At 40.4% G+C, this 13,271-nt stretch overlaps 1 protein-coding gene across 1 annotated transcript in view; it reads left to right on the top strand.

Annotated features, from left to right (window-relative positions):
• rgs3a (regulator of G protein signaling 3a) overlaps positions 1–13,271 on the top strand; it is a 118,808-nt gene that overhangs the window by 4,119 nt on the left and 101,418 nt on the right. Inside the window, exons 2-7 of the mRNA XM_044013076.1 lie at positions 2,651–2,701; positions 4,479–4,537; positions 4,625–4,719; positions 5,053–5,121; positions 7,860–7,920; positions 10,444–10,534. Of these exons, the coding sequence (XP_043869011.1) occupies positions 2,651–2,701; positions 4,479–4,537; positions 4,625–4,719; positions 5,053–5,121; positions 7,860–7,920; positions 10,444–10,534 (426 nt within the window). The remainder of the gene's footprint in view (positions 1–2,650; positions 2,702–4,478; positions 4,538–4,624; positions 4,720–5,052; positions 5,122–7,859; positions 7,921–10,443; positions 10,535–13,271) is intronic.

Genomic DNA, 13,271 nt, shown 5'->3' with positions numbered 1-13,271 from the left:
AGTGAACGTCATTGACTGTAGTTGTGCTGGTTTTTAGTTTTTTTATACATAAAAGTAGAAAAAGTATTGCATAAAAAGAAGGAATGAAGCAAGTATGACTCACTTTTTCAACACCAATCACCCTGGAAAATGGCTAAATAAAAAAAATGACACTGAGGCTATGCAACAAAGCAAGTGTTATTGGGGCCGTGACATGCTGAAGATGAGTTTGAGCTATATTTTCCACAGCTACATAAAAGAAGTATGAGATATTTGTGATGTTTCAAGGAGAAAGCCTTCAGTCTTGTTCCATTAAAGATGCCTATGAACAGATAGTGGGGCTTAGTAACTGTGCTTTTAGAGAATAAGTAAGAGACACAAGGACTCAAAGACAGTTTTTAAAATATATGTGCATAGTTATAGCTTTTAATTTTCATGTACCGAATGGAAGGTGTTTGCGGGGTTTGTGAATAGCTTCAGTTTTTACCACACGTGAGTCTACATATGTTAACACTAGAAAATGATTTTTCTTAGTTCCTTGTAGTCAGAGTGCTAAAGATTTCCTTAAGCTCTATAGTTGCCTGTCTTTCAGTGTAACCTGCGCTGCCTCTCCATAGTGCTGAATACTTTTATTGTTGCGGGGACTCATTATTTTTTACTGCTGCTATAAAAAAAAATCACATTCTGGACCTTTTATTATTCTACATTGCTTTAATTATAGGTTAACTTTCCCCTTCTGTCTGTTAAGGTTGTGAGGTTGGCATCTCCCTAACACTGAAGTCTTGTTTGCTGAATTGGACAATTGTGGCATTTAAAAAGTGCCTTCTGTTCTAAATCACGACATGCACACTAGGGTGGCATCTCTCCTACCCAGAGGGTGTGTTCCCTGGTTTTTCTAAAGGGCCAAAGCAGTGGATAAGCAAGTGGGAGGTTAGAGGGGGAGTGCATATTTTAACATTTTTAACACTATGTCCAAGTCACTGTATGTAGGCCTTTAAATCACAAATTTGCCTCATTAATCAGATTCCACTGAACTCAACGTTTGAGTTTTTGAAGTTCTTTTGACAGTTGAACTTTATCGCTTGACGGAAATGCCTCTGATTAGAGTGGAATGGTTAGTCACACATAAACCCTAGTAATTTATTAAGAAACATTTCATAACAGGTTTTTTCAGAAGGAAGCCGTCTCTGAGAGTGTTTCTTAAAAGCTGGACAGACATTTTAAATATTAAGCCAGATTTTTTGCTCCAAATAGAATGAGTTCCCACAGACTCATTTTAAAATTGGACTGAGTTTTCGTCAGACTTTGCTGTCTACCAGTAGTAGTAGTAGTAGTAGTAGTGTGCCCATGTTGATTTGAGCAATATGTTGTGGCAACTGTGATTGATGAACCTTACAGACCTTGGTGATCCCCTGACTTTTCCCCCGTCATGACCATGCAGCCAACACCTGTGAAGGAAAAATGACCATGCATATTGTTGGAGACATTCTGCATGTGTATGTGTGTGTGTGTGTATCCCTCTAGAGTGCATCTTAACATTCTCCTTCACCATCAACTTCATAAACGTCATAATTCCAATATGTCTAATACTTTGGTTGATGACCAGATACCTGCAAAAGGACAAAGCCATCACTCTTCGATGTTCTTTGTGTTTAATAACACGCCAGACGCTGAACAGAGTAAACATCAGGATTGTTATGTTGAGAATGTTGGACTGTTGATATTAGCATTTATGGGGGGGTGTCTGCTCTGTCTTCTACTCTACTGTTTTATAGAGCGTCATTTTCAAACAGCTTCAAAGTAGACTGTATATATTTTTTTACTCATTCTTTCCTGAAACTGTTTTGTCAATCTGTTTGTGTATTTTGATTTTCCTCGTATTTGCTGCGTGTTCTGCTTCATTACCACATTTGTACCAGGCAAGTTCAGATGTACCAGGAAGATATTGCAGAGCAGTGTTTTTACTTTGTACTTCTAGCGCAGCCAGCAGCACAAAGCCATGCCAAGTTCAGTGTGGGAACGACAAACATCCCTTGTACCCAAGGTCTGAAGTGCCAGCAGTGTTATCACACAGCGAGGCTCCCACATTTTAGCCTTAGACTGTGCTCGTATGAACAGGATTAATTAAAAATTGCACAAAGCCAATGTTAGCAGTGGCCATGTCAACGTGGCTAACGAGTCTCCAAGAGCCGTTAGCAGCACTGGGAGACTTACAGGAGAGGGAAGGATGGAGAGCGAATGAAAGAAAAAGTGACACATGATAGACAGTGGACACACATGTACGTGTAATTACAAGACAAGCAAGTTAAAAGTGAATAAATAATGACTTATGCTTACTCTTTGTGGGATGTCACAATGTGAGAAACAGATATTTTGCAGACACAAGTTACACACAAAAATGCAAGTGACTCATAAATGCCTGGACTTCAATTTCTGAGGATTCCTAGCGAACTTGTCAAGAGTCCAGAAAGTCAATGAATAATTCAGTAAATAATTCAGCACTTAGCCCTCTGTAAAACCAGCCTTTGTGCGAAGCTAATCCAAGCATATACTGGCTGCAAGAATCCAACTAAATGTTTTTCCTCAAAAGTTAAACCCACATAATATGAATTTCTGTGTACCACTTTTCTCCTGCCACCTCCGTGACCTTCCTCCTCTCATTTTTCAACAGGTCAGCTGAAGCTGTCAATCGTCCGAGAGCCTGACGGACTTGTTGTTAGTGGTGAGTTGTGTCAACGGCTGCTGTTACATTGAAACGCTCTCACGTTTACCCCCATTTTATTATGTAATGAAACAATTTCAGAGCTGGCACTTGCTTGTTGCCGGTAATAAAAGAATGTGTAAAATATTAAAAAGGACATGACAAAATTTACCTATTTGAATGCAACATTTGAAGTTGAATATTCAATGACAGTAGTATTTGTCCATGTCCACATATACACTATATTTATAAAATGGCATGTAAAATCCACCATTTGAGACCCCAAACTAGTTTATGCTTCATTTATGTTTTGTTGTGTGTGTGTGATATGTATTTGTCACCAGTTGTTACCAAACACTCTGAGTTAATCAGAATGGAGAGATCTTTTATTATTATTTCTCATTATAAACAAACAATATTGGACTTCCAAACCTCTGTGTAGAACAGCAAGTGCACACTTACTGTGGCTCAAATAACACAGTGTTTTACTTTACAAAAAGAAACACTGAAGATATGTGATAATTTATGGTGCTGTACAAGCAGCTGAGTTTTGAGTTTACTTTGCAGAGACCACATATGAGTTTTATGAGTTAAGAGGTTGAATTTGACATTGATTATATCACATCATACATCCTCAAAGTCTCAATGTTTATGTGGTTTACTAGCAACAAGTCCTCCAACTGATACGTAACTATGGGTCGTTTTTTCCAACCCCTGAATACGACCTAAAGGTATGTTTTTACTACACTGGTGCAGTATTTTTCAACTCGAATACGCACAGGTGTTACTGAGGTTAGGGTTAGGGCAAAAAAGACAGTGTTAGGCAGTAAAAATTAAAAAAAATATTAACAAGGTGGTATAGTTAGGGAGTCGAACCCTTGTCGACCACACTCGGGCGCAGTGCTCTCGCCACTGACCGGACTGCCAGTGGAGAGCACAGCGAATTTACTAGATGCCACTTCTAAGGTACCAGGTTGCTGTCATGTATACAACCGCTAGGGGCGCTGGTTTTGAAAGCGTAGACATGGGTCGTAATTCCTGCATACAACCTCTATGTACGTTTCATTGGAGGACAGTCTCTTTACTAGCTTCGTATGGGGGGTAGAGGTAGCAGGATGGAATCAAAGCACTGTGCTTTGTTACATACTGTAAAGCAAATGAAAAAAATGGTACCCACTGTTAAATGGCTTTGCTTGCTGCAATGAAAGCAGGAAAAATAATCTAATGCTGATTTACGCATCTGTTTATGGCACATTTGCAGTTTCCGTTCTCAGCAACTGGAATATCTCACAATTATTATTATTATTATTTTTTTTTTTTTACTGTTTCAGGAGTAAAACATAATCACATTATTCCTCCACATACTGAATAAAATTATGGGTACATCTTCAGGAGTCAAGCAAGCTGTAGTAAATGCACCTTCCCAATGCATGTGGCAAAAATGCTTTCTTATCAGAACATAACACACCATTTTTTCGGGGGGGGCAGAACCTGAAAATTGGATGTATAATGTTTCATAAATGTGACTGGATAGTCACTCGTATTAGAATTAGTAAAACATGTTTTACCAGTTAGTGAATTTGACCTCTGTATTTAACCCATTCTTATTACACACCAGTCGAGAACACACACAAGCTCCACACAAGGAGCAGTGGGCATCACTTACCTGCACCCGGGGAGCACCCCAGCCCTTGGCCCTTCCCGGGATTGAACCGGCATCCTCCAAATTCCTTTCCTCTTGGCCGTGGGCTGCCCCAATCTCATATAATTGTATTCAGCTCTATTTATATGTGTACAGTTTTGGAGGCAAGGGGCATGCTGGAAGAGTGCGAGGGCCCATGTGACTCTTATGTGAAGGTATGTGCGGGGAAATAAAACACCGTCTGAGTCGAGGCTGGAAACTATTATGTGTATAATTTTGTTTGGTTTTGTTGTGTTCTTCAGGTTGGCATGTTCCCCGACAGTGATCCTACAGACAGGCAGAAGACTCAGCTGGTTCCTCACTGTAGGAACCCCATCTTTTTACAAACCTTTTACTTGTAAGCATTCTGGCATATTGTTTTTATGGTTTTTGATATTATATTTTGGTTTTGTTGCCTTATTTTAAGACAGTTTTGCTAAGCTACTTTTTTATTTCTATATTTGTTTACTCTAAGTAATATGTGACAAGACTGAAAATAACAGTATGTGATTATCCTCTAGACTATCTGATGTGTCATTCTTCAGTGTAGAGTACCTTACAGTAAACACAAATGATTGGTTTGTTGGTAGAAACTGAAGTAAACACGTCTGCATTGCAATTGAATGCATGTCAGCCATAGTTTTTAATTTGAGAAAAGTTAACAGACTTTCTGTCTTTTTTGTTATTTTAGTCTTGTCGGAGAGGATGACCTTCATAAGAGACTGCTCTTCACAATGTGGAACTCTGACTCCACAACAAGGTGGGAACGCCGTAGAAGGTCACAGTGTGGGTCATGATTGGACACGTCTCCAGACACAGGGGCTGCTATATCCTAAAAAAAACCATAAAGAACATTTCTTAATGGCTCCCTCAAATCAAAGTGTTCTAGAACAGTCCCTGCTCATGACACAATGAACAGAGAAGAAATAGTTTCCTTTTTTCTTTTCAACACATTAGTGAGCAAAACCCCCCCCACACACACACACACAAGCGTCCAACATCATCAACGAAATACCATTTCATTATTAATGTTGCTGCATATTAATGGGTGGTTGTGAGTGCGCGTTTCTTTCCTTGCCTGGTTCTGAATCTGGCCGAGCGAACGTGTTACTCTCGCCTCCCTGCCTCGGCTCGCTGCCTTGTGCTGAAGCAGGGTCATTGTTGGAGATGGAGGAAAACATATGGAATCGAATATATCGAATCAGTATCTTGCCTTATGTTGAGGGAACTGATGAGCTGGATATACTAAAGAACTTCGTTCATGCATCATATGCTGTGTTTAAATACTCTTTTGCATGAATTAATGGCAGTGGTTTTGAATATGCTTTGCATGGCTCCTGCTGTTTTCAGTTAAATATTAAATAATGAATTAAAAATCTCACAGCATGGGTTTTAATTGATGGTGATTTGCTGTAGGCTTAAATAAGTGGTTGATTATAAATCATAGAATGATTATAAAGATAAAGACTTTTTTGGGACACTTTCTGGGACACAGTTTAAAAGTGATTTACTCATCTCTGGTAAGCAATTAAGCCTCATTCACATTTAATGGCTCGAGCGTTTGTCTTTCTCATCTCCACATTTGGTCAGATGTGGTTATACGGAGGCACAACCGGCCCGTGGTGTCTGCAGGAGAGAACTTTACCACTGCACCATATACTGTATAACCGCCTCAGCAGCCGTTCTTTTTTTTTAAATAAAGTGCAGCCTGAAATGTCATTAAAAGGTGCTTATTCAACTCTCCCTTCTGCTGTGAGGAAGTTGTGGGAAGCAGTGCCTCTTCAGCAAATCCTCTTAAATACCACACAACAGTAGCCAAAGTGCTGCTGTAGCCAAACGCTGTGGAATGTTAGCAGTCCTTTAATGTATGGACACAATGTGCATCAGAGAGAAAAAAAAAAGAACGATTTAAGTTTCCCACAAATTCAATTAGATATTGAATATTTCCTTTTTATTATTTTGCCAAACACAAAAACATTTGCTGTTGTGATTAAATGGATAGGCTGATCTCAGGACCAACATATAGATTCAAATGAGCAATTTGTATCCCTCTGTAGTATTGCTCATAATGTTATGCTTGTATTTTTTATCCATCCATCTCCTATCGCTTGATCCTCCACATGAGGGTCGTGGGGGGGGGGGCGCAATCCCAGCTGACAATGGGGACAGGTCACACCCTGGACAGGTGGCCAGTCCATCACAGGGCCACATAGAGACAAACAACCACGAGAGAGTGGATGGTTATATTTCCCCAGTTATCTTTAATCCTTTAATATTTGTGTCTTTCAGGAACTCACATATTACCGTGTGTTGTGGGGGTTGGCAGTAGGAAAAATAGATATAATCTTTTTTTTTATTTGACGTAAGGCAGTGCAAGATTTTGTTGTCAGTGTTCACGTGTACTTGGTTGTTGCTGTGTGTTAGGATTTGCCTGTGCAGATGCCACTTTTTCCCAGAATATTCATTATTTTGGTATTTCTATGGGATGTTTTTACATTAGGAAAGGTACAAAGAAGGACTGAGCAATTTTGGGAAAATGCCTAAATGCAATTTTCATGCCAGGTATTGCAAATGCAATATGATTTGTCCTATCCTTTTAATGCCAATCCTCAGTTTAATAGTCATCGTATGTAGATTTAAAATATTAGAGCTATGCAATTTGGGGAAAACAAGACTGTCACCAAATGAAACACCATCAAAATGTAACCATTACAACTTCTCTTTTTGTACTGCAAAGATGGGAACTTAAAGATATGAAGGCAATTTTGGGATTTGTCATATCCTTTTGAATAGGATTAAGTCATCAGCCCTAATACGAAGTTTACATGATGTACAGGTAGTCTTGGCTGACTGCTGGTTAAAAAAATAGACTGAAAGAAGCAAGCTCATTATAAACTACCCAGTGTCTGCACGACATTCTGTCAATGCAGTGGGGTTTTTTTCGGTCAGTGGCTCATTTGACCGGTGCCAAGAAACCTTTCAGGTGCTCATTAAGCTCAGGGCCAGTTTGCCCTCAAACGGCATCAGCAGCTGCATTGGTTCGGTCCAGATGGGAGGTTGTCGAGAACTGTTTTTCTCATGTATGCATAATTAAACATCCACTCCCACCACCACCACCACCAGCAACACCACACAAATGCCCACTATGACGATAATAAATCATTTGCTCAACATCCATTCTGTTGACATATTCGGATTGATTATTATTTTTTTATTCCTTTAAACACTTTGTTGTTTGTCTGTTTTTTATACTACACCAGTTTCACCCAAGGGATAAACGGGGTGAATTAATGTATAACAAAATAAAACTGACATTAAAAACAACATTTTAAACAACTTCCCTCTCATTGTGATTGACTTTTAAGTTGGTTTTATGTAATGCTTTTGGGTCATAAAAGTAATGTCAAATGTTCGACAACTTAAATGACCCATGGACTTTACATCAGGATGTTTGTTCATATTTCTCCTCCTCATTCATTCTCTCCATGCTATCACCAGGGTCAGTGCACTGCTGGGCTGCATGAGCTTTGGTGTGCACTCCCTCGTGGACACAGACAAGGTGAGTTTGAACACACGGTTTACGAGTGCAAAGACATTCTGGTAAACAGTGTCCTCGGCTTCCTTTGCATTTGTCCATCCACTCGACCATGAAGCTGAAGCTTCGTGTGAATGAATTCCAGTTGACCTCAATATTTGAGAAGAAACACTTTGGGGTTACCAGGGTTACGCCACAGCATCAGTGCCGCCAGACAAACAAGTGAATCACAGATTGAGTCCCTCTCCATTCTGCAACGTTAAAGGTCCTGTCTTTTTGATTTAGACTCTCATATCTTACATTTAAAAGTACAACAGAACTTTGCACACTGCAAATTTGTAATCAAATCTCTGTCACAAAGACTGTGCAGTACAAGATATGAACATTGGCATTACTGGCACAGAAATGATAAGAGGTATCACTTTAATGCTTTCTGTCACAAGACTAGAGACCGAAAGCTGATTGCATTTGTCAGTTTCTGTGTGAGGCGTCAAAATTGTTCTCATCATACATTTGGCCTTTGTTTTTACCTGCCAAATACTGTAAAGTCTCACTGGTACAGGTTTTAATTAGCAGCAGGGTGGAGCATTCAATATTTTTCGTAGTCAAATAAAGGATAGATAAAAATACTGGACAACCACACAAACATTCAATTGTCTGTTCCTGTCAGAAAGATTGAGGTTGATTAACCCTAACCCAGAATGTTAAGACAGTTTCAACCTTGAGCATTATATACACATGATGTGAATATCACTGGAATTGACATTAAAACAACAGAGCTGGGGGTGCCTTAAGACTCAATTAGGAAAAAAAGATTGAAGTAGTTAGTGTTGTAACCACTGCATTTTGTATGTAATCGTCCTCCTTCTCGTCTTCTCTTTTGTTTGCACTCCTTAGCAACCTCTTTTACTCTGTTGGTGAGACAATATGAAGTAGACGTATTCCTTTTATTTAGTGAGAATGTCAGCTGTTTGACCAAGACGTTTGTTAAGGCTGTAAAAGGTTGATATAATGATATTTGTTTCCTGGCTTTATAGTGATACTTAAACGAAGTAAAGAGCACACATCTCTTTTCAGTTTCAATGATTCAGCAAATGGCGTCTGCATTCAGTTCGCTTGCATTTGTATTGAGACTTTTGTTGTTTCTACAGAGAGACGGAGCATTGATGTGAAACTCTTAATTTAGTAATTAGATTAGATCGCTGAAATAAATTGGAAAAAACAAACACGGCCACAAATTTACAAACCCTCTTGTTTTCTCTTTAACTCACTCCAATAAGTATTTTCTTTAATTTCTTCACACTTTCACAACAAAAGCAGGGAAAACAAACAAAGTCCTCCCAATGAATATGTAATTTGCCTAATATGCTAATTATGTAGCTCTATCTTGGAATCACAGGCAGTGATGTCGCTTCATCTTCTCCACCACATCCGTTTTTCTTTCTCCCCTGTTTTTATTTTTCACTTATCCGTTCATTAACCCACACGTTACTTTTTTTAAGAGCTCACATGAGCGTTGGCTGTTATTTTGACCCAGCTTGTCTGTCACATCCTGTTGTTTGTTTACACCCTTTCATCACACTTTTTTTTTTTAATTTCTTCCTCGTCCTCTGCTTTTCCTCTGTCTCTCAGTCTGTCTCCCTTCTGACTCACGGTTGCGCTGGCCCCATTCTTCCCCCCCTTTGTCACACATGCAGCGTAATATTGAACGATGGGGCAAATCCCTCACAGACTTTTCAGGACACATGCCCACCCCTCCCCCTCCTTCTATACAAGTCCCCTGCCCGTCCTCGCTCTTCTCCCCACCGCCTGCAGATATCGCACCACTCAGATAAGATGCTTTTAAAATAGAGATTATTGTTAATGTCCACGGCACGGCATAATTTAGTGTAAAAGAGGTGGCTGTGAGTGTGGCTGTGTGAGTGTGTGTGCTATAATAAAAGTGTAATAGTAAATTGATGGCAGAGCTTATGACACTGTTTTTTTGTTGTTGTTTTTTTGCCCATTTTTTCAAGACTATGTCCGCATCATTTGAATTACAAATCAGACTCCTTCTGCCACAGCTTTACGTAACACACATACAGTGATCTTTGTGACACACACACACACACACACATGGACACCATCTGGCCCAGAAGGCAGAAGTGTAGAAGTGGGGGCATCAGCTGGAATAAGCCAAAGCATTGTGTGTGGAGGGATGTGTGTGTTTGTTGCCCGCAGCCCCTGGAGGAGCTAGCAAACTAAATCTGTGTGTTTTGTGTGTGTGTGCTTGTATTTGTTACCTCTTTAGGCCCTTTTCTGGCTTAAACACTGACCTTGTCAGGACCAGTAGTCCTCATGGAGACCAAAACCATTTGAGTTAAGGTTAGGTATACAGCACTGGTAAGGCTGTCCAAATGAATGGTAGTCAAAGCCTTTTTAAAGATAGCTGCAAGAGCCTGTGTGTATTTCTGGACATGTCTATGCACTTACATAGAGCAATTCACTTCAAATGTAGTGGGTTGAATCCCCAAGCTTAACTCAGGACTTTCTCTCACTGTGATGTAGGAGATCCATGGATGGTACTACCTACTTGGAGAAGAGCTGGGGAGGACGAAGCATCTTAAAGTGCCCACGCAACACAGCTACCACAACATTGGTAAGTCAGTCATCATTTAATGGGTTAGAAGCACTCATGTGTAGGACTGAGCATCAAACCACACTTCTCTCTCATGACATGTTAAGCTCTCATCCCCAACTTTTCAAATGATAACAAGAGCTGGTGTAGAAGTAATTGTAGGAAACAGATGCTGTAAAACGGAGGCAAATGCTGAAATCGGAGTTGATTAATGATAAGAGAAGTGTGTACGGGGTTCAAAGAGTCTTCATGTATTTTTTTTTCAGTCTGGGGTGTCTGGCAATAAGTCTTTATCAGCCTTTGGGTCGGGAGGTGGGGCGAGTAGAGAAGTAAGGGATTAAGAGAGGGGAAAGAAAGAGGGATTGGGAGAGCGAATGAGGGGAGAGACGGAGAGAGTGGGAGGGAGGGAGGGGTCTGGACGAAAGTGCCGCGTCACAGTTGCCAGAGATCGAGAGAGAGAGAGAGAGAGGGGGGAGAGAGAGAGAGAGAGAGAGACTGAGCTCTCCTGTACTGTTCGCTGTTAGACAAACAGACACACACTCACTGAACTCACACACACCCATATAGACACATTTATTTTGAAATCTTCCTCCTCTTCTCTCCACCCTGGAGTGCTCCCTCTCTTCCTCCTCATGTTTGCACTGACTCGTAGTGTCTTACTGGTGGTGTTGGTGGTGTGTGTGCTGGAGTTATGCTACCCAGTGCCGGCATTAAGTGCAGCCTAGATTAGGTGAGTATGATGTTTGTTTTTATTTTTGACTCTTCTCACTGTACACAAGGTTACTTTGGAAGTTGCACATTGCATTGCAAAGCATCTAAGTTGCATATTGGACTGATGAGTGTTTTACTTTTTTTTTTCCAAGGATGCTGTAGGAAGGTATTCTCCTGAGACCTTTTTTGTCTGTTCTCCTCTGTGGTTTTGCCTTACTTGCTTCCTGTTATTGCTTGTTTCCGCTCCCTTATCGTCCTCCATCAATACATTTCTCTTTTGTGCACTTTTAAAATTTGCTGACAGTAATTAAAATCTCCCTTTGTTACTCTGTGCCTGTGCTGCTTAAGTCAGTTCTCATCTAATTTCCTCCTGCTGAGCTAAATTAGTCACAATTGCTTTCTACTGAAGACCACTTTAAGAAGCTTAGCTTACCCATTGAGTGGATTACGTCCAGTATGACCCCACCTTTATTACAATGGCACAAACGCTTCATATCAGCACATGCTGCCACATGCAGGTTTTTCCTATTTCATAGTCACATCAACTTCCCTTTGCTTATTCATGTTTCCATTCTGGGTTTGGAAGATAACGTTGATATCATAAGACGTAAGCTCACCCATCCCAGTTTGCACTGCTTGGCTGAACTAGGCTAATCTACCTCATGCAACTTTAAAATTAGTTTTATGCTTCTGTGGATGAAACTGGGACAAGGGTATCAGATTGGGCAAGAGTCAGCCAGCAGGAAACCATTATAAGAGCTTGTATGAGGAGATCCTGACGTATACTCAAGAGTATCCTGGGAAAGTAGTTCATGTAGCTGTGGGACAAAAGGTGTTAAACTGCAATGCAAAATTATTAATGGAATTTATAAAGTGCAGCAAAGATAGTTTTAGGTTAGGTAAGAAAGAAAAAAAACATGCATGGGTCGCAGAATTAATGGATGTTTCCGTCTTTCCTAGTAGCAGCAGCATTGCCCCATTACTGTCTCCTCTGATCCATGTTTGTGTGTGTGTGTGTGTGTGTGTGTGTGTGTGTGTGTGTGTGTGTGTGTGTGTGTGTGTGTGTGTGTGTGTGTGTGTGTGTGTGTGTGTGTGTGTGTGTGTGTGTGGTGCATACGCATGCATGGACTTTGTTGTTACCAGCTGGCAGAATGTAGGCCATAGAGCTCTGTACTGTGACATGCACTAACAAAGAAATCACCAAAGGCTCATTCATTACAGTTTTTCCTCACCGTGTGTCTGTTCATCTGTCTCTCTTTCCTTCTTTGTCTGTCAGTCCATTTATGTTCTGTGTGTCTTCCTCCCTCACCCGAATGTTCCCTCTGTGTTTCATCGTCCCTATTAGTAGTTAGTAATTAGTAAGGGAGCTTGGCAGGCTTAGAACACCCTGGTAATGCTTTGGATTCAAGTTCAACTCATAATGTTTTCCTCTTGTCGTCATACCTCTCCTCTGACTCAGTACTGTCGGGGAAGGAAACTTTAATATCCTTCAAACTTTTGTGTGTGTGTGTGTTTAGTGTTGAAAATGACCAAACATCACTTTAATGATTTGTTATGTATGAATGTGACTCAGTCTTTGAGAATTGATTAAAGGACTACAAGAAGTTTGCTAAAAAAAAAATTGAGCTGTAGAAAGTACCATCTGTGTTGCAGTGAGCGAGACAACACAAGTTGAACATTATGTTATTTTAATGTCAGACTCTTGTGTGTGCTCTTGTTTAAAGCTGTAGGGTGCAAACCTTTGCCGATTTTTGTTGTTGTTGATGTTGTTTTTCTGTCTCTGTTTGGTCATCGGGAAGAGAAATTATGTTACAGCATTTCTATGCTGCGTCCATCATCTGAGAAAAGGCTCTGTCAAGCAATGCTATCAGACCTGACTGAGGGTGTGTATGTGTGGCAGCACAAGGGTGGGATGGGGAAAGGAGCATTTGTCCTGTCAAAGTACCATGTTTATTGTCGTATTCCAACCTGTTGCAGCTTTCTCACCTTACAAGTGCAGTGGTACTTCAGTCTGTCTTGACTGTGATGGAAGGCAACACAAGAAACA

Source organism: Solea senegalensis, linkage group LG21 (assembly GCF_019176455.1).
Source record: "Solea senegalensis isolate Sse05_10M linkage group LG21, IFAPA_SoseM_1, whole genome shotgun sequence".
Taxonomy (NCBI): Eukaryota; Metazoa; Chordata; class Actinopteri; order Pleuronectiformes; family Soleidae; genus Solea; species Solea senegalensis.
This window is presented reverse-complemented; position numbering and strand designations above follow the sequence as displayed.